Source organism: Hippoglossus stenolepis, chromosome 5 (assembly GCF_022539355.2).
Source record: "Hippoglossus stenolepis isolate QCI-W04-F060 chromosome 5, HSTE1.2, whole genome shotgun sequence".
NCBI classification, from domain to species: Eukaryota; Metazoa; Chordata; class Actinopteri; order Pleuronectiformes; family Pleuronectidae; genus Hippoglossus; species Hippoglossus stenolepis.
The window spans coordinates 24,753,848-24,780,042 of record NC_061487.1 but is presented as its reverse complement, the minus strand read 5'-3'; the positions used below and the strand labels follow the sequence as shown (position 1 = coordinate 24,780,042).

Below are 26,195 nucleotides of genomic sequence, written 5' to 3'. Positions count from 1 at the left end.
TCTTCACCTACTCACTACCACCCCCCCTTTGCTCCACCTTCTTTCCCCCCCTCTATCTCTCAGGGTTCAGCTGCACTTAACCTGGTTGTCCTTTTGCTACAGCGACAACACAGACTCCAAATGTCAAGATGGTTATTGTCACACTGTTTATACAGGAGTAATCATGTAGGAAGCTTTTGCTGGGAAGCTCCATTAAGCAATAAATAAGAAGTTTTGGAGTCGTGGGCTATTTTGGCCGTTTTTCAGCACTTTGGAAATTGTCCTTCTATCCCACATTAAAAATGTTTGCCTTGCCAATGTGTTTGGTATCTTTATTAAGCACAACATTGCCTATATGATTAGATAATACATATTTGTATAGGTCACAGACAGAATGATAGAGCGGTGTGAGCAGACTAATGGAAATAATATCAGACCCAAAAACACATCACGTGATTTGATCATCCGGGCATGATGGCAGATTCCAGAGTGTGAAAACAAAATTAAATATACAATAATAAAGTAACTATACTTATAATAATAACAATATGATATTAAATGTGTTAAATTTAATATCTCCGTCTGTCTCTCTAACCTCAGTATTAATCTGCAGCGCCCACCCCCCCCCCACGTGCAAACACCTGTACGACTGTTCTCCACCTGCAGGAGGATCCATCTCCCTGAGCAGCCCTCACTCCTCCATCTCTCTCTGTCTCTGTCTCTCTCTCCCTCCATCCTTTCCTCCACATCTTTACCCACCCCCCTCCTCCTCCTCCTCCTCCTCCGCCAAGGAGCAAGCTAAAAGCACAAGCATGCCCCAAAATTAATTTAAACGGAGGAATTAAATTAAAAGCGAAGCCTCAGGAGTTTTATTATGTACTAATGTTTGAACCGTTAACTTGGATTGTATTACTAAAATATGAATAATTAAGGACTGGTGGGGCTATTATTACATCAGGAAAGAGGAGGAAAAACACATTATGCTGCTGGAACGGATTTAATGGAGACGGATTTTGTCTGTTATGAGAAGCTGAGTCTGTGGGATGTGGAGTTGACTAAGTGGGAAGGACGTTAGTCAAATAGTTTGTATTGCCTGTCCATGGTTTGACATCATTTACTATGTTTGACTGTATTTCAAATGCAACAATGAATTATTATTTAGTGAAATGACGGAGAATTTAAAGATGGACGACGTGACGGCTCCCCAAAAGGTGAAGCCACGGCATCTTCATCGCCCCCTGGTGCCTGGCTGCAGTATAAGTCATAAACCCTGCCTCCTCCATGTTAGCAGATGGGACATGTTAAAGTGAAGTTAAAGTCAAAGACATTTTCGCAAAGATGTGTTTTAGGTAGATAAGTGTTCAAGTGTTTTCTGGTAAGTTTGGTTTGAACGAGGAATTGGACGTAATAAATAAAGTGTGAAACATCATGACAGCTGCGACTGACTGACTCAAGATGGCAGCGTTCACATCCAGGATATTCTGACTTCATTTCTGGGCGGTGGGAGGAAGTAGAGACGTGTCACTCATCTTTGGTTTGGAGCTGTAAAGATCCAATTACTGATACAGATCTTTTTTAAAAGGCAGACATTCAACACGTCATGGCATGTTGAAGAATCTGTGACATTAATAACATGGACAGTCCTGATGTTATGATGCTGTCGCAGAGTAACAGAGCCGCTGTTAACGTTGTTAGTCACACTTGTCTTTCTCCTGCTATCAAGTGTCAAAACATCTCAGAGAGTAAAATCAAATCTATCTCTGCTTTTGAATGTTACAGGAAATTAAACATCACAAACACAAAGAAAAGAAGGTTGTACGGCAGTGAGATTAATACGTCTTCACACCCATGCTCATTTTCTCTAAACGTATTATATTATAAACCAAAATGTAAATGTGAGTGGAGGGAGTTGGGACCAGAGGGAAGGTTAAGGAAGGTTAATTCCATAAAAGTCTATTTTAAAACCACAGATTTGAGTCGGCACATAATATAACAGATTTAAAATTTAAAGCCCCCGAAACACAGTGGACCTGCCATGTGTGTTTAAAACGTAAAGATGTGTCTGCAGCTGTTTGGTCTGTTGTGTTTCAAAGATTCTCTTAACGTTGCGAATCTCCACGTGTACTGAACACACACGCACACGCACACACACCTAAGCCCACACACACACACACACACACCTACCCACACACACACACACACACACACACACACACACACACACACACACACACACTCTCTAAATCCCATCACCGAGTGTCCCACAGCCCCTTCTAGCTTTCCTTAACTTTTTCTCACACTGCCTCTCCTCTATGAGCTTCTGTGCGTTCACGAGTGTGCGTGTTGCGCTGCAGAATTATTAGTCGTCTTGTAGTGTCTCTGAAGTGAAGCCCCCTTATCAGCCAGCGAGCAGTCAGCCCACCCGGCCCCCCTCTGCAGCTGTCACTGCGCCCCCCCCCCACCACACACACTATTCTCTGTGGGAAAACTCCCACACACACCAAATATCCACATACACTCAAAACGCGGGTGCATACAAATCTCTGTGCACAAGCCCGCGGAGTTCGCTGCTCAAATTCACACGCGCAGAATTTTATCTGCTCATTCGCAGGCCGCATGGTTTGGCAGCCGACAAGGGAAAGAAATATCCAGTCACCCTGCCACCCAAAACCCCCTAATGCCCTCTACCCACCATTCCCATCGTTCCCCCATCAAGACCCAACGCTATCCCGTGAACAGAGAGAGTGACGGGAGAGCGGGATAAAGGCCGACTTAGCCGTGCATCTCCCCGAGGGGGGGTTCATTACTCAAGCAGCGGACTTTCTCCGGCCAGCGGCGCTGCTGAGGTAAAGCCCCACATTGCTTTCACACATGCACTGCGAGCCTGAACTTATCTGGGCGCACCAGGAGGAGCGGAGGAAGCAAATGTCCGAAGCCGTTTCACTGGAAAGTAAACTGGAGACATTATGCTCATTTCCAGCTCTAGTAACTTTTACGTAAATAAAAGGTTCTTATTTGTCCCAAACAAATATGCAAAGATTTAGCTGAGCCTCTGAATGAAACTCAAAACTCAAATAACTCTCGTCCTTTCACTGACGTAGAGATTTGACAGCAAATAGTAAAACTAAGGAAGAGAACATGATTGATTGGAAATGGAAACATCTTGAATCCATCTGAACACCAAACAAATCTGGAGTATGAGCATGAACACTACTAGTGAATTGCATAGACCAAAAATACAGCAGCACATTGTTATTTGATAAATGTTAGACCCATTACCTGCTTATTGTACGACCTGATAGAGGGTTTGGTCTTTTAATTACAATCCAAATAATAAAATGTTTCTATAAATGCCCATATTGATGGTTAAGTATATGATTAATCTATTTATATTGGACAGTATAGTTAGACTGTCACACTCATTATTTTAAACTTTGATTTGTTATGGACATCTGTTACTGTAGCATGATACAGTATGTGAGGACGATATGTCCCCTTTAAGTGGACTCAGTTTGAAGTGACAGCGAGAGGGCGTGATGATGATGACGTTCACATCCTGTGTCCTTCACACTCTGCCCAGGAGCCACCTCTCACCCACACCAACCACAGCACAGTGCGTTTGCATAGATGAAAAAAAGCATCTGATACAAACAATCTGAGAAAACAGCTTTGGTCAGTCACAGAGCCCACCCACCCACCCATGACTTTAAACCCCCAAACACACACCGAGCACACACACAGATACATAAATACACAAATCCAACTGGGATGGATGGATGGACAATGCAGTACAAGAGTTTTGTCCCTCTCCTCCTTCCCCTATCCTTCATTGTGGTTGTTTGTGTTGTTTTGTTGTGTATTTGTGTGCCCCGACTTGCTGCGCTCCTCAGCAGGCCGGGCTCCTGACTTATTTAGCAGTGTGTTTTCTATCATATTTGAAAAATGAAGAGCATATTGGTTAATATTTCAAGACATCCCAGTTGCACGGGTGAGAAAGAGAGAGACAAAGACTGAGATGGGAGGAGAGGAACGAGGGAGGAATTCTCTTGTTCCTTAACCCCAATTCAAGGATTCACGCAGAGAGCAGAAACACGCACGAACACACACACACACACACACACACACACACACACACACACACACACACACACACACACACACACACACGAAAAAGCTTACATACAAAATGTTTAATTTTGCATTTCAAATACTGCACACACAGACATGCATACCATCATGTATAATGTAAAAACATATCAAAACTAAATAAACTACGTATTAGAGATCGGCCCAGTCGATCATTTGGTCCCGTTTTTTGCCAATTTTGGAGAAAATAGCTAAATTACTAGGTTGAGGCAGATCAGAAAAAAACATGCTGTTAAACGCTGGCAACCAGAGATTAGATAAAACGCTTATAACAGCATGTGAATGGCCAGTCAGGACTTTAACATGTGAGAAATATTACTCAAGTAGGAGTCAAATTAGTCGACATCTGAAGGGGGGGGGGGGTCAGGTCTATATGCGTTGGTATATTCCCAAGTGAGAGCTGCTCCAATAGCAGCCCGAGCATAAAACTGATCATACCCTCTGTTGGTAGTTTATCAGGTAGGCTACACCTTCACCGAGTGTTATGTTGACATGTTGGTGAACACCGTGGTGCATTAGGTCTTTCAATCAGTCCTTTGGCAAGTTTCTCTAAAAAATATTATTTGTATCTCACACACACACACACACACACACACACACACACACACACACACACACACACACACACACACACACACACACACACACACACACACACACACACACACACACACACACACACACACACACACACACACAGTCGTTAATTTACTTCTCGACAGGAGCCTCCACATACTGCTGATACATACCTGCACACAAAAGCTTTGCATGCACAAGAAATCTGCATGCACTCGTGCTTATTTCACAAAAAAACACTTGCACACATACGTGTCCACACAAACACACTTGACAATGGCCCTCCCCTGTGACTTCCCATAGTGCAGTGAATTCCAATCAGGCAGTAAGCAGGACAGCTATTTCAAGGGACAAAGGACAGGGAGAGGAGTGAGGAGGGGTGGAAGAAGGGATGGAGAGGAGGGAGGCTGGGAGGGAACAGGGGGGGGAGGGAAACAAAGGGTTCTGGTAGCACCCAGGGGAGAAGGCCCTAGAGCAGCTGACGTCAGTGTGTGTGCATGTGTGTGTTCGGGGTGGGGGTAAATGGGAGTGTGAGAGAGAGGCTGGCAGAGTTCTGGTCCTGCTGCCCCCCTAGGGAGCTCTTGAGGCGGGGAGAGAACAGAGCAGAGCAGGGCTCCCAGCCCCCACGTTACCAGGGGCCCAGACGCACAGCCGGGCAAAAACAGTCGGTGCTCGGAACAGTCAAGGCGGTCAGTTGGTAAACAAGAAGTCAGCAATTTATTTAGATACAAATACAGCGTCCTGGTTAAGTTATTAAGAAAAGAGGCCAAATCTGAAACATCCTCTTCAACAGCCTATCGAGTGTCTCTGCAACCTGCTCTTAAGAAGAGTCCTTGTGAATCTCACTTCCCTTTTTCTGCATTTCCACTCTCTCCCACTCCCTCTCTCTTGATCCTCTTCTCCACTCGTCCTTCCCTCTGCCCACCCTCTTCCCTCCCTCTCTCCCCGGAGTTGTGCTTTTCTCTGACATTTGGCTGGACAAAGGCGAGTCACACCTGAGCGCTGGGTTAAAACTATTATAGGCCTTCTCCCTGTGGTACACTGCCCTTTGCCACCGCTGTCTGTGACTGAAAATGGTGCGTGTGTGTGCGTGTGTGTGCGTGTGTGTGTCTGTGTGTGTGTGTCCCTACACAACTGGGTGTGTCTTTGTGTTCAACATAAAATTCAAGAAGTTATTATCGTAAATTCAATAAACATATACAACTACAATGCGTTTATAACCATGAATTCAAAATCTGCAGTTGACGGAAAAGGATTAAAAGTCAGAGAACTCACTCATTCCATCACAGTAAAGCATCAGCGCTGCTCTAATCCACATGGCGAATATAGATTGTAAATATTGGACCTTCTATTAGTAAAAAGACCTGAATTAATACAAGCAAAACAAGAAGGGAATAATATAATATGTACAATAGCTGTTAACTGACTGATGAGTGGAGGATTTAAAATGGAATAGAGCCTGGCTGATATGGATTTCGGGAGAAAATGTAAATACCGATATGGCTATGAGTCCTAAGACATCATAATAATGAGTAAAATATATAATAGTATAAAGAAAACACAAATACAACTATAAAAAATAAGTTGTTATATGTAAAATGTTAACAAATACACATCTGTTCTGGATTGTTTATGCTGTAACATTAAAGTTTTAATGTTGAAATCAGTTGGGCTCTAAATTGCAAAGACAAAATACTTTCTACCAAGATGAATCTGAAACAAAATGTGTGAACTATCACGGACGACAGGGTGAGACTGGAACCATGTGCATAGTTCAAACATGATTTTCAGGTATTAAAGTTCATAATATTTGTTCACATCTCACTTTTCCCACAAAAGCCAACATGTAAGGCAAAGTTTCGGTGCTTTGACGGTGATGAAGTTCTCAGCTCAGCTTCTTCTGACGATCTGGTTAAATTCTACAGTTTTATGCTACGATGACGGCTGCTAACTTAGAACTTCCCAGAAAAAGGGTTATCAACAAAGAGGATGCAAGACAGATGTACTGTAAAACAACAACCACCAGTAGCAGTGCTTGTGTTGTTCAGTGCAAGTTACAACCTCAAGGGACACACATATACAATGTGTGCAACTTACACGAGGTCACGTTGCAAAACACAGAACTGTTCGCCCAAAATGATCCTGCACCAAAAAAAAAGTACAGTGCAATAAACGGCTGCTTTCAAAAACACCAACGTAAGAAAAGAGTTTAAGTGCAAAACAAATCCAAGGCATCAAACGGGGTGTGGGAGACAGTGGTGAGGAAAGAGAGAAAGAACGAGTGGAAAAACAGAGGGAGGGAGACAAACAGGGGCTGCTCTGGGGCCAGTCGCCACAGGGTGTGTGTGCATGTGTGCGTACGTGTGTGTATGTGCGTGCGTGTGTGTCTTGGGAGGGCACAGTGGGGGGGTTCGGGGGCATGGAGGAAGGGATCAGAGCTTTGGGGCCAGCTCCACAGGGAACAGAGAAGATGGGGAGAGAGTGGAGGGAGGGAGGGTATGGGGGGGGGGGAGGGAGAGAGAGAAAGAGAGAGAGAGACGGGGGACGAAAAGGAAGGGATGCGGTCAGTTTTGAGTTTTGAGGACACAGCAGGGAGGGACGGCGAAGAGGGAGGGAGGGAGGAGAGGAAGCCGACATTGTGGTCTGTGTGTTTCCGAGAAGGAGAGGAGAGGAGGGTGAGAAAGAGGGAGGACAGAAAGTAAAAGAGAGGGAGGAAGGGAGAGAGGGAAGGTGTATCAAATGGAGGGAGGTGGCACGTTCCACATGGGAAGAGAGAAAGAAGCAGCAGAGAGGAAGAAACAGGGAGGAGGAAAGTCCCAGGTGTCGGCAGGAGGGAGGCGAGGAGGGGTGGGGGAGAAAGAAAAGGCGGGTCGAGGTTCTGGGGGTCCTGGTAGTTGGCAGGGGTGCAGGAATCCAAGGGAATGGCCTGTTCCTCATTATCCAGACATCCCCCCTCACATAGACACACAGGAGGCCCCCACATGGCCCCATGACAACTCTATCTGGACTGTTCACACACACACACACACACACACACACACACACACACACACACACACACACACACACACACACACACACACACACACACACACACACACACACACACACACACACACACACACACACACACACACACACACAATACACGTGCACACGGCTACATTCCCCAAACTTAATACAATTATAGAGAAACAAACAAAAACACTCCCGACATGTGAAAACACAGCGTTTGGGATTAAACGTCTCTAAAAACCTCGGTAGCGGCGCTTCACGCCACATGAGTTTTTTTTTTGTGGCCTCGAAGAAAAAGGAAATCAATAAAAAACACGCTTGGTTTTTGTTTACTGGGTGCAACAAAAAAACCTTTACCGCAATAACAGATGTTGTGGAAATGGTCAAATTGAACAACGCAACATAACTGATTCTATGCAAATCTGCTTCAACGCCACCACAACGTCATTTGGCCTTGACACGTACGAGTCTGAGCATTTGTCTTTTTAGACGAAACTATCAACTAAACTCTATTGACGTGCCCCTGAGCAAAGCCCTATGCTGCAGTAGACAGACCTCAGGTACTCGGCACCAGCAACGTGTGGTAGAATTATGACCAACCAAGAAAGACATGAACAAGCAGTAAGCCAGTGCAAACAGGGGATTGAAACTCGAGTGGTGCCGTCGCTTCAATCTGCTGCCGTGTCAGCTGAGCTTGTGTGACTAACACCCTTTAAATGTGGATAAACCCCCGTAAAGAAAAGAAAAGGCCGTCGACTCCCTTCACGTCGCCGGTAGACAAGTTTCTGTTCGAACTAATCGAGCGAGCTGCCGTGCGGAACGTGTCTCGTCTCGACCGCTCATCCCAATGAAAGTGAGACATGCAGTTGTGTGTTTTTGAAACTTGTTTTGAGGCTACACTCACTCGAGAGCAGCACACAGTTGTAAGCTGCTTTGCATTGTGGGTAGCAGCTACCTGGCCTGGCTGGCATTGTTAGCATAGCCATGTTAGACAGTAAGGTTTGTCCTCAGTGTTTTTGGGGCAGGGGACATGTGTTTATGGCTGTTACTCTAAAGACGTCACTTGCTAACGCAGGACTGACACGAATATGTTACGTTAACTATTGACAGTGGGCGTTCCGTCGCTTGGTGACAGTTTCATGCTCGGGACTCACAACAAAGCCGGCTTTCGTGCAATGCTAGCTGTTCCTACCACCGCACGAAAAGTAAAGTGATATGTTCAACGGTCGCAACACAAGAAACGTGAACAACACAACGCAACAGAAACCACTATGCAACCTCAACCCAATCAAAGTGAATGAGCAGCGTTTCCATTGAAGCCTAAAACGCATACATGCGACTTCCATGTAATATTCATGGAGAAGAGGTAAACGTTAGCGTGTCCACCCGAGTGCGAAGTCACTGCCGATCGGAGCTGGACCGACAACAGAGGCCTGTGTTAAAGGAGCTTCAGTCTTAAGCCTTTAAACGTGGGACGCTGCTCGTTCTCTGTTACTGTTGCGATCTGTTCGAGTCCCATCCCTCCACTTCCACAGCCTTCACCTGAGGGCCATTTCCTCAAGGTTCCCTGTGGTGTCAACAACTGCTGCTGCTTCCACCTGATCTCACTTTCCATTGTGCCGAGCTCGGAGTCGCACAAAAACCAGTCATGAGACCAGAATGTGTGTTTTATGTGGTTGTAGCATTGCACTACTGACACATGACTCTTAGTTTTGATATTGCATGAATAAGCTGCTGTTAATAACATGCTCAGTTATTGTTTATTTAAAAACATCATTAGTATGAGTTCAAGAAGTGAATATATGTGTGTTTGTGTAATTACAAATTCATTCAGGGTTATTTGTTGCCTCAAACAGCTTGATGCTCAACCTCGGGGAAGACGTCTGTGTCTGTTTGCCCGACAGACAAACTGCTTCTGACAATGTTGGTGATGAGATGCTGGTAAAAAATTTTAAAAAAAACATAAAATGGAATATTTGACAAGGTGCTCAGAGTGAGAGATGCCTGACATTCAAAACATGTCAGGGAACAGAGCTGGGTGATTTCAGTTTAAGGGGGCCGGGGGTTCTGTTTGTAATAATGCAATTAGGCAAAGCGACTGTACTCAACCCCTTTGGAATTTGGAAAACAAAAGTCTCATCATCTACGGTCTTATGAAACAAGATTGTGTCAAGACTGTTTCCAAAAGAAACTGATAGTTTAAATTAAATCTTTACAGCATGAGGTGATTTCTCTATTTGTGTTGGTTTGATCATTTTACAGTTTAGGGATATTTTTTGGAACTGTTTATTTACTCTGAATCAGTTTTTCTTCAAATACACACCATTCTATATAATGTGAGCAAAGCACGGACATTCGGTCAGAGGGCGATTAAAGACATGACGCATCATGAGCAAGTTATTATTGAGAAGCAAGTTTAACGAGCCCGCACAGATTTTAGACATCTTGAGCATGTTAAGGAACTCATTTATAAACGGACTTCTTTAGAAACTAGTCGAGTTTTGAAGTAAGTTGTTGAAGTCCGGCTGCAACTAAGTTATAGGAAACAGCATATAAACTCTATGAATAAATGAAAATATGAATTGATAAGGTGACTGAGGAAACTTAAGTTGAGTTTATGACTAAAAAAAAATTTGCAAGGCTAAATTTAAAGTTATGACTGTTGCAAAAGATCAGTGTAAATAAACCGTGACACACAGATCAGTATTTATTGGAGTGAAATTGTCCTGAAAAACCCAAACCCTGCAACGAGCTACACTTTCATCACACTCGAGTGCATCTAGAGGTCGTCAGGTCACCGGGTCGACACATTCTGGATGAAATGCAAAGTCCAATCAGGACTGAAACTCACACACCGCATCCAAATCTAAGATCCAAAGTCTGATGAGGGAGATCAGACAAATGTTATTTATTCAAGGATATGTAAATGTATATTTCTATAATCTGACTGTGTAAATATTTGATCCACACACACACACACACACACACACACACACACACACACACACACACACACACACACACACACACACACACACACACACACACACACACACACACACACACACACACACACACACACACACACACACACACACACACACACACACACACACACACACACACACACACACAGCAAACCCTTTGGCTGAAGAATTCTAATTAATGTTTGGAGAAAGATTTGTCTCTGCACCTTACACAGCGAGAGAAAAATCACACACACACTGCGCCGGACTATAGATTTAGGCCTTTTTCCCCATCTACATGCACACACACAGACACACACACACACAAATATTTACACTCCGCAAGATCTACACACAGGCACACAAGGACAGAGAGAAGGAGAGGGGGAAGATGAGAGAGAAAGAAGAGGGGAAGTTACATTTTTAATCGAGTGTTTCTTTTCCTCTGAGCAAAGTAGGACTGAATACAAGGGGGTTAGCTGGTGCCAACACACACACAACACACTTTTTTGTGTCCTTTGGCAAATTCTTCTTTTTCACTCTTGCATTAAGTAAGAAAAAAAAGGGACGAGAGTCAAAGTAGGAGAAGAGGGAGGAGGAGGAGGAGGAGGAGGAGAAAAGAGGGGAGGAGAAGGAGGGGAAAAGTTGGGGGTGGGGGTGGGGAAAAAGGAAGAGAAAAGAGAGGAGAAGAGAGAAAAAGTCCCCGCAGAGTCTTTCTCCCTTCCTGGAGCGAGCGCGGGCCCCTGCAGCACCGCCTGTGTAATTTCCAGTGGCAGTGAATACAGGTATTAATAAAAGCCCCATGGGGAAGAGCACACAATATAACCCTACATTTTCAGGCATTATGAAAGGACGCCCCCAGGGGTCCTCGGGCTCAAATTTCTGAGATGCAGGCAATGTAAAAAGACGCCCCCGGGGGAGGACCCCGCAATAGAAATCTGCTGAATTCAAAGCATTTCCAGAGCCCTGGTGGGAGCCATTACTCCCACTGGAGGAGGAGAGATTTTTTCACCCTCTCCTCGCTCCTTCCAACCGCGCTCTCTCTCTCTCTCTCTTTTTTTTACCAAACATGTGTTGCTGACATGTTGACAGATTGCTCAGTGAGGTGTTTAGGTGCATGCACAAGGCACGTCTGCTGAGACACAGGCTCCCTCCCTCCCTCCTCCCTCCTCTCTCTCTCTCCCTCTCTTTCAGTCGTTCCCTTCCTCCTTCCCTCACCAGTTCCCAAGTTCCTTCCATCCCTCCCTCCCTCCCTCCCGCCGACTGCAAACCTCTCAGCGCGCCCAAAACTGCTCCCATCCATATTTCATAAAGGAGAAACTAGGCTGAAAGAGAGAGAGAGAGAGAGAGACAGAGGGAGGATAGAAAGAGTTTAGGCAAGAGGGAGAGAGAGAAAGAGAGAGAGAGAGTGGTAGTGGCGGGGGTGGGAGCGGAGGGCGAGAGAGAGGACGAGAGGAGGAAAAAAGGGAAGATAAAGAGAGACAAAGCGGGATCAAGGGAAGGGAGCGGGAGGAGGAGAGGACAGATAAAGAGAAATAGAGCGATGTAGAGAGTGGGAGAACTCCGCAGTGAAAAATGAACCCTGTGATGAAAAATGACTTCACAACAACCCCTCTCTCCGTCTCACCCACTCCCTGTCATCCCTCCCTCTCTGCATGTTGTACCCCCCCCCCGCCTCCTTCCACCCTCCACTTCTTCTCCTGCTCTCCCTCTCTCTCATCCCCCTCTCCTCTGGTGCCGGGCTCCTGCTCTCTCCCTGGAAAACCTGAGCGGCAGCCAGCTGTGTCTCTGTGTGTGTGTGAGTGTGTGTGCGTGCTGTGCACTTGTATGTATGCCAAGGGCTTAGCACAGGAATCTTCAGGCCACCCCCGGGTACAGAGACACAGAGGGGAGGAAGGGAGGAAGAGGGGGGAGGAGGGAGGGAGGAGGGAAGTGTGAAGAAGAGGGGGCAGAAAAAGGGAAGAGGGGCACATGGCGACGAGGAGGGCAAGAGGGAGGGAGAAGAGGATGAAAGCTGCAAAAAAAAAAGGAGCGAACATAAAAGGAAATGAATAGGGGCATGATATTTATTTTGTCAATCAATAGCAGCTACTGGACCAAACACACACACACACACACACACACACACACACACACACACACACACACACACACACACACACACACACACACACACACACACACACACACACACACACACACACACACACACACACACACACACACACACACACACACACACACACACACACACACACACACAGTACGCGGCAGGCCAGAGTGCAGGAGGCTGTCTGTAATTTTGTTTCAGATTACACCCCTCCCACCTCCTCCTCCTCCTCACCCTCTCTTGTAGAAAGTGATCTGTGGTTTTAATAAGAGTCTTGGCCTCACAGGACTCAGCTGCTATCCTGACGACAGACGCAGCGAGGTGTGTGTGTAGTTCTCTGCTCGAGAGGGTTGTTCTCTGCGTGTGTGTGTGTGTGTGTGACAGCGGGTTGCGACAGACGGTGGGAGCTTAGCAGTGGGGAGACGTCCCGCGGGACGCGAACCAGTCACCCAAGGGCCCCTGCGCTAACAGACACGCTCCTCCCTGCTCCAGGTTTTTCTCCTTTTCCACTTTCTCCGCCCCCATCTCTCACCTCCTCCCCATATATTCTAACTTTTACCTCCTCTCCACTCCCGTCCTCTTCCTCCTTCACCGACTCCCCCCCCCGCCCTCCGAGCTAGACAGGCTCCCTAGTAATCTCTCTGCTCCCCCACTGAGAGAGGAAAGCGAATAGACGAGAGGGCAGATGTATGTGCCCAATTAACAGAGACCTCACAAATACCTTCGGAAAAAAAAGAATATGCACAGTCTCGCTCTCTCCCTGCACACGTGCACGCGCACACTCACACACACACGAGCCACTTTCCACCTCCACCATCTCACCATCTACGAAGCGACTAGCTGGGTTAATGACTTGCTATTTGTCACTGACAGAGCCAGTTTCCGCCCCCCCCCCTGCCTTGACTGACAGCTTTCTCTTTAACTCGGAGCCTTCCTCCTCATCACATCCTCTTCGTCCTCAAGTGGCTTTTACTGACATCTTTTAACAATCTCTCGCCCTCTCGCCCTCCTCACTCACACCTACCAGGAGCGTGTGGACACTGTTGACATGGACCAGACAGGTTTTATGTACACAACTGAAAACGGACAGTGCCGGCACAGACAAAAGCCGTTTGAAAACGCAGTGTGACTGTGTTTAAAGGCTCTAAACACAGAACAATGACCCAACCGTGGAATGTTGTGGCTGGTTAGATAGCTTTGGGGATTCCCTAATGGGAAGCGTGTGTGTGTCTGTGTGTGTGTGTGTGTTCATATGGCAGAGCAAGGCCAGAGAATGTTCTCCATTTGATCTGTAGGAGTTTTTTTTTTCCACTCCTCCGCTCCACAGGGAGCCTCTGCTCCATATTCTGACTCCTACTGAGACCCATCGACACTTCCCCAACTCGCGCTCTCGCTCGGTCGCTCTCACACTTACTGTACAAAAACAGGATATAGATGCTCACGATCTAAAAGTAGTAGACACACTTCACATGTGCAGGTGTTATGCAGTATATACACACCTCAGCAAGTTTGAATAGAGCCGCTGTAGTGGAGTACTACAGCAGTAGAGCTCAGTAGAGTGCAGACGTACGCAGAGACTCAACAGTTCCCTTATGAAACAACAATTACATTCACCACAGATCTGGTTAAACCCCAAAACATCCCATCTGGCAATGTTAAAGAGAGTGAAAAATAAAACCTCCTGGTTCTGGCCCCTGATCAAGATCTGCACCAAACTTTAATGGGAAGTCCTCTGACCCGTTCACAAAGTTTCATGGTAATGCGTCCAGTAGTTTTTGCCTAATCCTATGTTTTTTAAATCAACATATGATATCAACTCCTATCATATAACATGATATCACAGTGGAACTGACCTTTGACCTTTTGGATATAAAATGTCATCTCTTCATCGTTTTATCTAATTAGACATTTGTCTACCAGTGTGTCATAATAAGCACATTCATTCTTTTATTAATTCATTAAAGTACTATTGAGGTCAATGTAACCTTGACCTTTGAGTCCAGTTTTTGCCAAATTTAAAGTAATTTCCTCGACGAATTCCTGAGATTCAGGAGAATGCGATGGACGTGCAGACGGATGTTCAGACAGACGACCTCCAAACAACCCCACAGCTGTCCCCGGCACGGAGACGTTAATAAGATGAGGCACTACTACAATGAAAACTGCCGTTTACAGCTCCAATGGAAAGAACTGGTGCCACCACATTGTGGAAATCATCACACGTGCACAGCAACAAGCTCATTAATGTGCCACCAACTTAAATACATCCAACATATAATAATAGAACACACTTACACTGAGTATCCCCAGTTTAAAGCAGAGTCATCTCACTGGCTCAAAGCTGTGGTGTGGAGCAGAAGAACACTGCTGTCGTCATTGGGGCACACAACCAGCTCGTGCACATTGTCGTGGCATTGCATTAACCAGATGTGTTTGGTCTGTGTGTGTCTGAGTGGGTGTACACACACATTTATGTGTCATTGATCTGTGCCAATGTATGTGTGTTTGTTCAATTTCCACTCAAATTAATGGCGCCTCTTTATAGGCCTTCTGCTAGAGTGGCACTGAATTACTTGGTGCTTCACTCTCGCACCTGGGACCCATTCCATGTTATGGCCGAAGCTAGCTGCTAACTTGGGACCCATTTGCTACAACAGTTTATAGTTAGCATTACAGATACCAGCGTGTTTTTGTTTCTGCAGAGAATTCACTACTAACTACTAATGTTTCTCAAACCGGTTGCTGGGCCGCAGACCACAGACGTACAGATGTTATTCAAAGACAAAGGAAAACATGACTTCGGGAAAGTGATTAGCACCAGAGACAAATGCCTGTGGTTGATGCAACTTCATTTCACTGAATTCCCTGAAAACCATTCAGCCCTTTTTATCCTTTTTTGAGTTATGCTCATGATATGATCGTAGACATAATGTCGAAGTAAATTAAAAGGTGCTTTACACATATTAAACCAATATAAAAGCCTTCAAGTAGTAGAAGAAGAACACTTTAGCTTTTTGTCATCCTTATTACAAGTTGAGGAAAAATTAAGAGATAAGAAATAAGAGTTTTCTGTCATATGAAGTTGTTAAAATTCTCCCGACTTGAAAAGTGAACTCGCAAATCTGTTTTTATATCAGTGTTTACGAAGCAATATTTTGACGTAACGACAGACTGGGAAGGTTTTTGTTAATGGGACATTACATTTCAAACTTTATTAGAAAAATAAATCCTGGATTTGTTTGTTTGTTTGTTTGTTTGACGCTAATGCAAAGCTTACAGTAATACATCACAGCTACGTCTGGCAAGATGGCCACCGTCTGTCAACCCCAACCAAGATGGCTGATGTCTGAGCTGTTTGGTTCTGCTCAGGGACACGCACACAATCACACACACACACACTAACACACACACAAACACACAACAAGCTACAAAATGCATGAACACATTAACTCTCATGCAAATCTTGAGTGGCGTGTGTTTATCCCCAGTAGACAGTGTGTTTTTTAGTGTGTTTATATGTGTGTGTGTGTGTGTGTGTGTGTGTGTGTGTGTGTGTGTGTGTGTGTGTGTGTGTGTGTGTGTGTGTGTGTGTGTGTGTGTCCCATGCCCTCCTACTAAACTGGCTCCCAGGAGTCTCCACCATAGAACTTAAAAGGACTCTTTAGTCCATGTTTTTTAATTTAGCTTTCTCCTCAATAATAACCAGAAAGCCGTGGTCCAGCCCCTCACTTCAGACACACACACGCGCACACACACACACACACACACACACACACACACACACTAATACACTCTTGTACAGCCATATACACAACAGCAAACATAAACACAGATGAACCCGAGTACACGAGCCCCCTGCATGCAAGTGCACACGCATCCAGCCAAGCTGTGGGATTACTCTGCAATCTCAACCACTCTTCCTCCAGGGAAAAACATGTTTTATCATTTCATTTCATTTCTTTCTTCTGTGCTCCCTCTCGCCCTCCCCCCCCTGCCTCCCTCGACTTTCTCGCTCAGCAACATGTAGCCCTCCCCAGACTCCGACGCTGAAATCACAGGCCACATCCCGCGCTCTGATAGCAGCCCTGTGCTTTTGGCAGTGTGATTCTCTCCGAGTGTGCGAGCTACTGTGTGTGCGTCTGAATGTGACACAGCGTGCAGAAGTAAATGACTCTGTGTGGGCGCGCGTGTGTGAGAGCGTGCGCGTGTTTTACTTGTGGGTTAAGGGTAGAGGGAGCAAAATAAAAAGAACAAAAAAGTATTATTTTTAAAAAAAGCTCAAACGGCTTTCCTGGTTAAAGGATGGGAGAAAAACAATTACCAGGACATGTACAGTGTTGTGAGTTACATCATGGGTTTCTGTGAGTAGTTCAGGATTAAATTGACTCTATACTTCAATCAGCGCTGCTTAACGAGGCTTAAGTAGAACAAGTCTAGCATGTTATATCTGTGAGAACATAACACTTATATAGAAGTACTTCTGTTGTAAATCCTTGTTATAATTGACCCTCAGGATGTGTTGTTTGAGTTGTATAATGTGTAATGTTATCACACTATACAGGACAAGGGATCTTTCTCACCGTCCCAGTCTATCCCAGTGCACGCTTTAGAAAAATCTCTCTTTATTGCTGCATCTCCGAGCATCTCCCTGATACAGCAAGTGGGACTGGATGTCAGGCCAGCGGGTGCAGAAGGGGCTGCTGAGGCAGGGGTCTTATCATCTACATTACACAGTCTCTGGGAGCACTGTCATTTACCAGTTTCAACAAATTCCCCCACCCCTCCCAGTTTCTTCATCCCTCTATCAAAAGTAAACACACACGCGCTAAGAGCCAGACTGCTTTGCAGAAGTAAGAAAGCATGTGTGCGTGTGTGTGTGTGTGGGTGTGTGTGTGTGTGTTGGCTTGTTAAGAGAGCGTTTGGATTAATCTGTAGGAACCAGACGCCCCCGCCGCGTTCCTTTCAGCCCCTCCATTAATTACACCAGTACTAATAACGGCTTTTGTGTGTGTGTGTGTGTGTGTGTGTGTGTGTGTGTGTGTACACGAGTCTCTCTCTGTGGCTATGACTGAATCCTCTTGCTAAAGGTATTCAGTCACCCAGGAACCTTCACTGGTGGCGAAGCAAATAAACAGTTTCATCTGAATCTTAGATTAAAACTCAAAAATCACTTTGATACCAAACTTTACTCCTAAAAGATCGAGATGTTAAGAGTGTTGCTCCAGTTCTGCTTCATTTCTCATAAGAAAATAAACTTCAATTGTTGACTGTAGCTGGAAATGAGCAGTTCTGATTGTTAAAATATTAAATGATTTTGGACCCTTCACTCTTCGGTACCTGTAGGTTTGTGAAACACGATCAAACATAATCTGATCGATGAGAAAACACAGAGTGGATGTTAATAATCTTACCGGCTGGGCAGTGGTTGGTTCTGTGGTCACTGAGCTCGGCCAGACACTCGAAGTCCTGCTGACAGTTGTCACAGGTGAAGATGGACTCGTCGTCCAGGTCGTCGTCGTCCGGTTCTCCGTCTTCAGCGCCTGTGCCGTGGCCTTCCTTAGGCTCGGACTCTCGGTCAGAGGCTGGGACTTCTGAGGACACACACACAACCAGCAAACATATAAACAACGATAATCATTACACTCAATGGAAGAGTTCATTAAAAGAGACATTTATTGTTTTTCTTTCCTCTGGTGTGTTATATAGATTTATGTATGTAAACGGGTAGCAACGTTAAAAAGCCCAAAGTCTTAAGGGACTTCCCTCCACAACAGAAATCCAATTGATCAAAGCCATTGACCAATCACACCAGAGCAGGAGATCAAAGCAGATTAGGCTTTGTCAACAGACAGGAGCTAAAACCAAGTGTTAGAGACAGAGGCTGAGAAGAGGAGCTGCAGCAATGGACAGTGGGACGAGAGTTATGTTTTCTGAAGATGAACACTAATTCAAATTACAAAACTGAGCAGAATATATCTCCTTTAAAATGTTTATCTTGAGTATTCAGTCATAAAAGGAAGGACGCTGCTCTCGCTGATTTTCGGGCCTCACAGATTTTTTTTACCCCTGAACTTGTTTCACACAAATCAGATGTCGTCTCTAGTTTTCCTGACGCCAGCCTGAGGTCATATTCTCAATATTTCAGCAGGATCTAATTGAAATTCCTCCATCGATAAAGATTTTATAAACTTGTTTTTACCTGCAGAAATGAACGTGATGAACATGATGAACACAGTCGACGTGTGTGTGAATGTGTGAGAACGTGTGTGAACGTGTGTGTCCTGGTCGCACACTGGCAGTGTGTGAGGGGACCAGTGGAAGGCTGCGTCGGCCCAATCCTCACTGCTCCATTGTGTCTCCATTTTCACACCTTATTATCACATTATAAACGCTGAGGATCCAACAGGACTGACACTGAAGACACTGGCTGGAGAGGAGAGGAGAGGAGAGGAGAGGAGAGCCAGAAGAAGGAGGCAGGGTAGAGATGAAGGGAAGAGGAAAAGACTAAACAAAGTCTGGAGGAAAGATGGTTAAAAGAAAGGAGGTATGAGGGAACTGAACTTAAATGCCTCCAGAGATGAAGGAAACTTGTTCTTGCATTGACGTATGTCTGCAGCAGGAATCCACCGTCCTCCGTCTCAAATCTCAGGCGTCCGAACTCTGTTATGTTCCAATCGTTTAATTGGTTGTAGCCCAAATCAAGAAGGATATTTCACTGGATTCAGTTCATTTTCAAAAAAAAATATTTTAATTGTCCTTTTTGGATCGATATAAGTCTGTTTCTTTGTCCCAAGAATTTCTCAAATGAATCAGACATAGATCAATCAAACCCAAATCTCCCTCTGATTGGAATAATCCTCCTCTTTTTCTTCTTCTTTCTTTACATCATGACCTCTTTCCTTCATGTCATCTTTATTTTCTCATCTCAAAACAACCAAACCTGCTTTTAATGTATGTTTTTGTTGTTGGCTGCATGTTTTTTTTGTGTCCTTAATTTGTATTTGTGCAAAATTCAATTCAAATCATTTAACCTTAAACTAACATTTAGTTATTAATCCAATTTAACTGTAAATCCAAAAAACATGGAAGTACAAAGTAAAAATAAAAATAGTACAATAAAGGGATTCAAAACAACATGACTAATTAAAGTCTTCATAATGACAAACAGAGTTGATTGAACAGAGGAACAACACTGGGTTTACAGAGGATTCATTGCAGTGGCTTGATTTTACCACGTGCACACGTATACGTGCGTGGCTCAGCGAAGTTAAATCCCTGTTATTAAACTTGAAGTGGTCGGCCATTACAGAGAATCAATCACCTTCATTATGTTTAATAAAAAATACATTTCTTTGACTGAGTGCAGTCGCAGGTCAAACAGGATTAAGCTCTATAATTCAGTTCCATCCACTGGGAGCTTCAAGCATCATTTTATGTGAGTAGAAAGAACAGATGTATTTCTGTATTTTCAAATTCGATTCTCTGCACTTTATTTATACAATTTTGATATTAGAAGGAGAAGGAGTCAAAACAAAGCCGTGTGCAGGTCGAAATCTGGATATCATTCCACTGCTGATCATTTAACAAAAAGCAAAAAGGACACAAGAGCTTCGTCTTCGAGTTTTGGAGAGAAGCTGTGTTTCGTGAGCAAAGAACGAGAGGCAGATTAGAGCGAGGGGCACGGGCTCCATCTCAGCCTCGTTTATTATGCGAGAGGTGTGATGGGAAAGAGGGACAGAGGGATGCTGGGAGGTGGGGAACGGGGGATTGAGGTGATGAGGTGTTCAGGGGGCTGCAGGAAGAGGAAGACAGTGATGGAGGGAGAGAAGGAGGGATGGATGAAGGGATGGGGAAGAGGAGAGGGAGGGTGTTGGCCATCTGTCCAGTGGTGAGAGCACCGTCTGGCCAGGGAGAGAGAGCTGCCCCTCGGCTGACAGAGCACACGCACATACTCATGCACGCTCACATACACACGATACACACTGCACATTGCATACATGCACACACACGGGTGCAGATGCAAACAGACACAGTAACTGTACATGTAAATAAATGTACACATACACTGATTAGTGTAAATATACTGTGAGTGTGTGTGTGTGTGTGCAGGAATGTGAATATGTGCAGTCGTGTGGCGCAGTTTTCAAATAGAAACAATATTTTGTTTATTTTGTTGTTCTGTTGCACATTAACTTGAATAAACAGTCTGATCCAAGTATTTAAACTCAATGACGCGGTGCAGATCAAGGCCTGAAAGACTTTAAGCCAAAAAGTGGTTCACAAAAGTTTTGACTCCTGTCCATTGGTTTGTGTGTTTGACGGCAGGATTACACAACATTTCTATGAATGGATTTCTACGTATCTTGGTAGAAGGCTGGGATGTGGGGCAAGAAGAAAAAACCCGTTAAAGTTTGGTGGATAAGAAGTCACTTTCTTTGACATTGCAAGATAATGTGATTTTTGGATATTTTCACCAATTCCCAAGGAAGAATTCACGGATCTTGATTAAAAAAAATCTTTGGGGGATTAATGGATTTTTGGATTCTTTTCAACCGCTGTACGGAACCGAATAGGGCTAGAAACCTGTAACTACTACCAATGTGTAGCTGGGATAACCTGGATTCAATAGAGAACCAGTAGTTTGTATAATCTTTACTAGTTTTAGAACTAAGTCCAAATGAACATGACAGATTTCTGTCACTCATTCAGTCGTCTACAAATGGAGAAACTAAAACTTTTTGAAACCAGCTAAAAATGCAGATATGATGCAAGTAGTTTACACATCAAGCCTAAACGGAAAATAATCTTTATAAATCACACGTTCATCTTTATTCCTTAATTCTTTTTGTTTTAATTCTTTCAAAACTTCGTCAAATCTTCTTTCTCTTTAATACCCCAACCCCCACCACACCAGAGAGAAGCAGCAGGCCTACTTAATGAAAGCAGGCAACTCCCATGGGTGCAGAGGGGTGTGTGTGTGTGTGTGTGTGTGTGTGTGTGTGTGTGTGTGCTGGGGTATTGATTGAATAGTACAACAGTGGTCCCTAGCAAATAGTATGTGTGCACCATACACACGCAGTCTTTCTTTCACGTGCACACACACGGACAAACACACACCCATCAGCGGGATATGGCTATAGTCACTCCTAGACACACACGCACGCACACGCACACACTCGCTCTACAGAGAACCATTATCTCTGAGTCACAGACTGTCCCTATGCCAGGAATAACTGCACATTCTCTCACACAAACACACAAAAAAAGACACGCACACACAAACACACGCACACACAAACACAAACCCTCCGATCCCGAACACAGGCACCCTGTTTTATTCTTACGTCATCCACACAGGAGCACGATAAATCAGAATCAAGTCCTTCAGTTCAACAATAGAAAACACTAATTTAACGACGACATAAAAGCCGCAGCAACAGGAACAATAACATTTTCTAATTTCCACCTGAAAGCCCAGATTTCAGAGCGGTCTCCTCCTCGTCCTCCAGTCACAGGAGCCCTGATGATTTTTATTCTAGCCATGTAATGAGGGACTGAATCACACCTGGGATGCACAGTGAATGCATTTAAATGAAATTAACTAGCTGGTGGGATAGAAACGCAGCAGTGTTCCTGGTGCTGGAGACTCCAATTGAACCCCATTGTTTGGGTCTAAGAGGAAGAAAAAGGACGATTATGTGCAGAAAAAAGGTTTCGTTGGAATTGTTCAAACCTTCTACAGTCGAATAGAGATCTAGTATTTAGAAGTCAATGACGTTTGTGTGTTTGTTGAATGTAGACCATCTTAACCAAGGCTGAATGATATGGCCAAAACATTATATCAAGATAATATCACGATTAATAACACAACAGCAAAACAATTTACAAACGTGAGGTCGATCAGTTCGGTTTCAGCATCTCACCGCGCTCTCACATTGCATAAGGATTGTATCGAGATGCATAAAGCAAACAGACGGCAACTTCCTCAGTGTCTATAAAACACATCTTACAAACTTTCTGCAGCTCCTTCATCTGCTGGTTCCATCCCTCACTCCCTGCATGCTCTCATTGTATGATTAGATTGTATTCATTTATTATAACTTTTAATATTTTTTCAAAGAAATTTTGCATAGATTTGACTTTTAGCTCAACGCAACTAAACTTTAATTGTCTGTATCTTTTTTCTTTTAAATGCACGAAACCAAATTGCCTTTGGAATTTTTTCTATTGCATGAAAATTATATTGCAATAATTTAATTGACTTTGCGAGCCCTCATCTATAAAGACTCTATATTACATGTTAAAATGTAGAAACAGTTTTGCATCCACAGCTATTAACTCAACCTAAAGCATCAAATTTAATTGATCAATAAATTTGTTTTAACTCTTCCACCATGATTGCTCAACTGTAAGAGCTTGGTGTTAAGATCAATACAGGACCGTCACATTAAACTGGCTCATGCAACTTTTAAGACACTTTTCATGTGCAGGCCTGTCTGTGTGTGTGTGTGTGTGTGTGTGTGTGTGTGTGTGTGTGTGTGTGTGTGTGTGTGTGTGTGTGTGTGTGTGTGTGTGTGTGTGTGTGTGTGTGTGTGACATCCTGCAACATCAGGTGTGCATGTGAAAGATGTTTTTACACCGTGCGTCTCCTGAGGAAAGGTAATAAGCAATATTCTGGGCTGTAACCACCAGCCTCACTAACCCGGGGACAATGGGCTTTTTAATAACAGATAAAAATATAAATAAATAAAAGGGATACCTCGGTAATAATGAGGTCACTTTGCATATCTGCTGGAAAGATATATGCAGGTGGTGTGTGTGCGTGTGTGTGTGTGTGTGTGTGTGCAGTGAACTGGTGAATGCGTGTGCGTATCATGTGTGTGTTTGTGCGCACCCTGGGTAATTAGATAAAGGGAAGTGAATTAGCAGAGTCCACAGTGCAGAATGATGTTACACAGCCTAACCACGCCTAACTGAGACCCACTAATCACCACTCGTTAGGCTCACAGAAGAGAACGTGCGTGTGTGTGTGTGTTTGTGTGTGTGTTCTCTGTTAAAATGAGTTCATTGAGGTAATTAGTGGGCTAAATGATGATAAGCCATACACATACTGCACAGAACAGAGAAAGACACGCGGACAAAAACAGATTCTGCTCCCTCTCCCCCTCTCCCAGTAAAACAGGGATATAAAGTGAGCAGAAAACCCTCAACACTGGATCCAAGTGCACTCAATGTGGATTCACTCCATCCCACTGTCTGACTGGTGGTTTTCGTTGCAGCGTCGGGAGCAGTTGCCAAGACAAGCTAGCGGAGACACAAACTGGAACACCGAAAAATCAAACACACACAGTCAGCATGACCACCGTACATCACTGTATATCCTGTGGGAAGAAAACTAGGGGACTAATGAACTCTGGGAAGTGTTCCTGAACTGCCCCAGGGTGATAGAAGTGTACTAAAAGAGAGTGCCAGAGCTGCTGGGAGAGTTAAAGGAGAATAAAACATACAGTAATGCTGCAAAAGGTAAAGTAGTTATTCAAGTGACAGATTTGGCAGCCGGGAGCTGGTACTGTGGCGTGTCTGGGACACACTCCACAGCTCGGAGAGATATATAGTATCTGCCGGCCAAGCATGCATAAAACATGCATGCACACATCCATGTCTGCGTGTGCCTAAAACAGGCTTCAAAAGGTGGGGGGGGGGGGCGGTGGAGAGTGTGTGTGGAGCTTCCAGCAGAATGTTTAGAAACCAAACAGTCTCGGCACAAGGCTTTCATTCTGCTCCACGCCGCTCTCCGCTCCGGTCCAGGACTCACAGACACCTGGCCGGGCACCACCACCGCCACCTTCCGCAGGGCTGAGAACCAGCCACCGGGTTAGAATCAGACCTGCATCACATGAGGTGCCAACTGGGCAGAGAGAACCGGGTCTGAACCTGGAAAATTCACACAATATTGGCCCCGCTTCACATCGCAGGAAGGTACTTTACAGCCACTCGCAACAATTCCGTGTGATGGTCGTTCTCGAGTCATTTTTTAACTCACATTGTTCAAGTTAATGGTCTGTGAGGTGAAGCCAAAGCTCAAGATGTATGTGCTCAGACCCTGTGTTATCTGAATCCATCTGGCTACTGTCTTCCAAAACATAAAAAAGGAGACCCCAATATATAGAACGAGGAGCAAACATCTAACAGATGACAGATCACAGCTCGACCAGCCTGGCCTCCATGTTTTCGGTCCATACGACGCATCATGTGACCTGTTACGTCTACGCTTTGTCTACATAAACTCTAAAATGAGTCGAGCTTCTTAGAAATCAGGGTGAAAATGGTGTCAAATCACTTTCTTCAGGAAAATATGAAAAGTCAACCTGTGCAGATATAAACCAGGTTCAAACATCTGTATCTTACATGTTCCAGGTGTTTCAGGTTCCACCAGGCACAGATAGAAAGGGCTCTTCCATTGTTCATCGATCAGAAGACACTGGTCTATTAACAGTTCTTTAATCTTTAAAATCGTTCTGTAGCTTTTCCATCCGTCATGGAGGAGAAGCACAGATGTTACAAACACCAACAATGGCTCTGTTCTCCACCAGCGTCCCACTGAGCCGGGACAATGTGCCGGTGAACCAGTGAGCACGACACCAGGAGCCTGAGACGGGAGCAGCTCAATAACATTCAGCTGTTAATTGTATTATTCACACCCGTGTTTCTTCCACTGTGACATGTCATAATGATTACAGGCCGATATTCTGCTTCACTGCATTTTCAACTCTTATTTTTGGTTCGTGGAGAACAAACTTCCTCTCATGCATCCGTCTACAACTCAGTCTGTATGAGGGACACTCAGCCAAAACTCACAACCCTGCAATGAACACGGCCTTAATAAACACTGTTTGATATATCTAATAAGTAAATGTGAGTGTAGATGTGGTTCGTTGTTGTATATTCTGTTGTATTGGCGTTACAATTAATATAATATGTTTTTTAGTATCACACACACACACCAACACACACACACACACAGCAGTAACTGTCCGACCTATCTGAGCTCAAAATGTTAATAGATATGGAGAGAGAAAGAATGGTAGACACGTTTGGCACTGACACACACTCTCACACACAGACACACACTGAACAGGTGCAGCTGGACACCACAACACAGCCCTGCTCTCCCTCTCAGGAGAATGACTCCCCTCTCACCCAGTGTGTGTGTGTGTGTGTCATCTATCCACATCCCCTTCCCTCATGTTCTCTCCCCATCACACACGCACCTTCCCATATATGTGTGTGTGTTTGTTCACAATACAAGCCACAGCCCCTCAGGAGGAGATCTGCGCCACAGAGTACCAGTCTCACACACACACACAGACAGACACACACCCCTGGGACATACTGCGGCAGGG

At 44.6% G+C, this 26,195-nt stretch overlaps 1 protein-coding gene across 2 annotated transcripts in view; it reads right to left on the bottom strand.

Annotated features, from left to right (window-relative positions):
* znf423 (zinc finger protein 423) overlaps positions 1-26,195 on the bottom strand; it is a 137,044-nt gene that overhangs the window by 84,106 nt on the left and 26,743 nt on the right. For both annotated transcript variants that reach the window (XM_035157464.2, XM_035157465.2), the window contains exon 3: positions 18,204-18,383. In XM_035157464.2, coding sequence (XP_035013355.2) covers positions 18,204-18,383 — 180 coding nt within the window. The remainder of the gene's footprint in view (positions 1-18,203; positions 18,384-26,195) is intronic.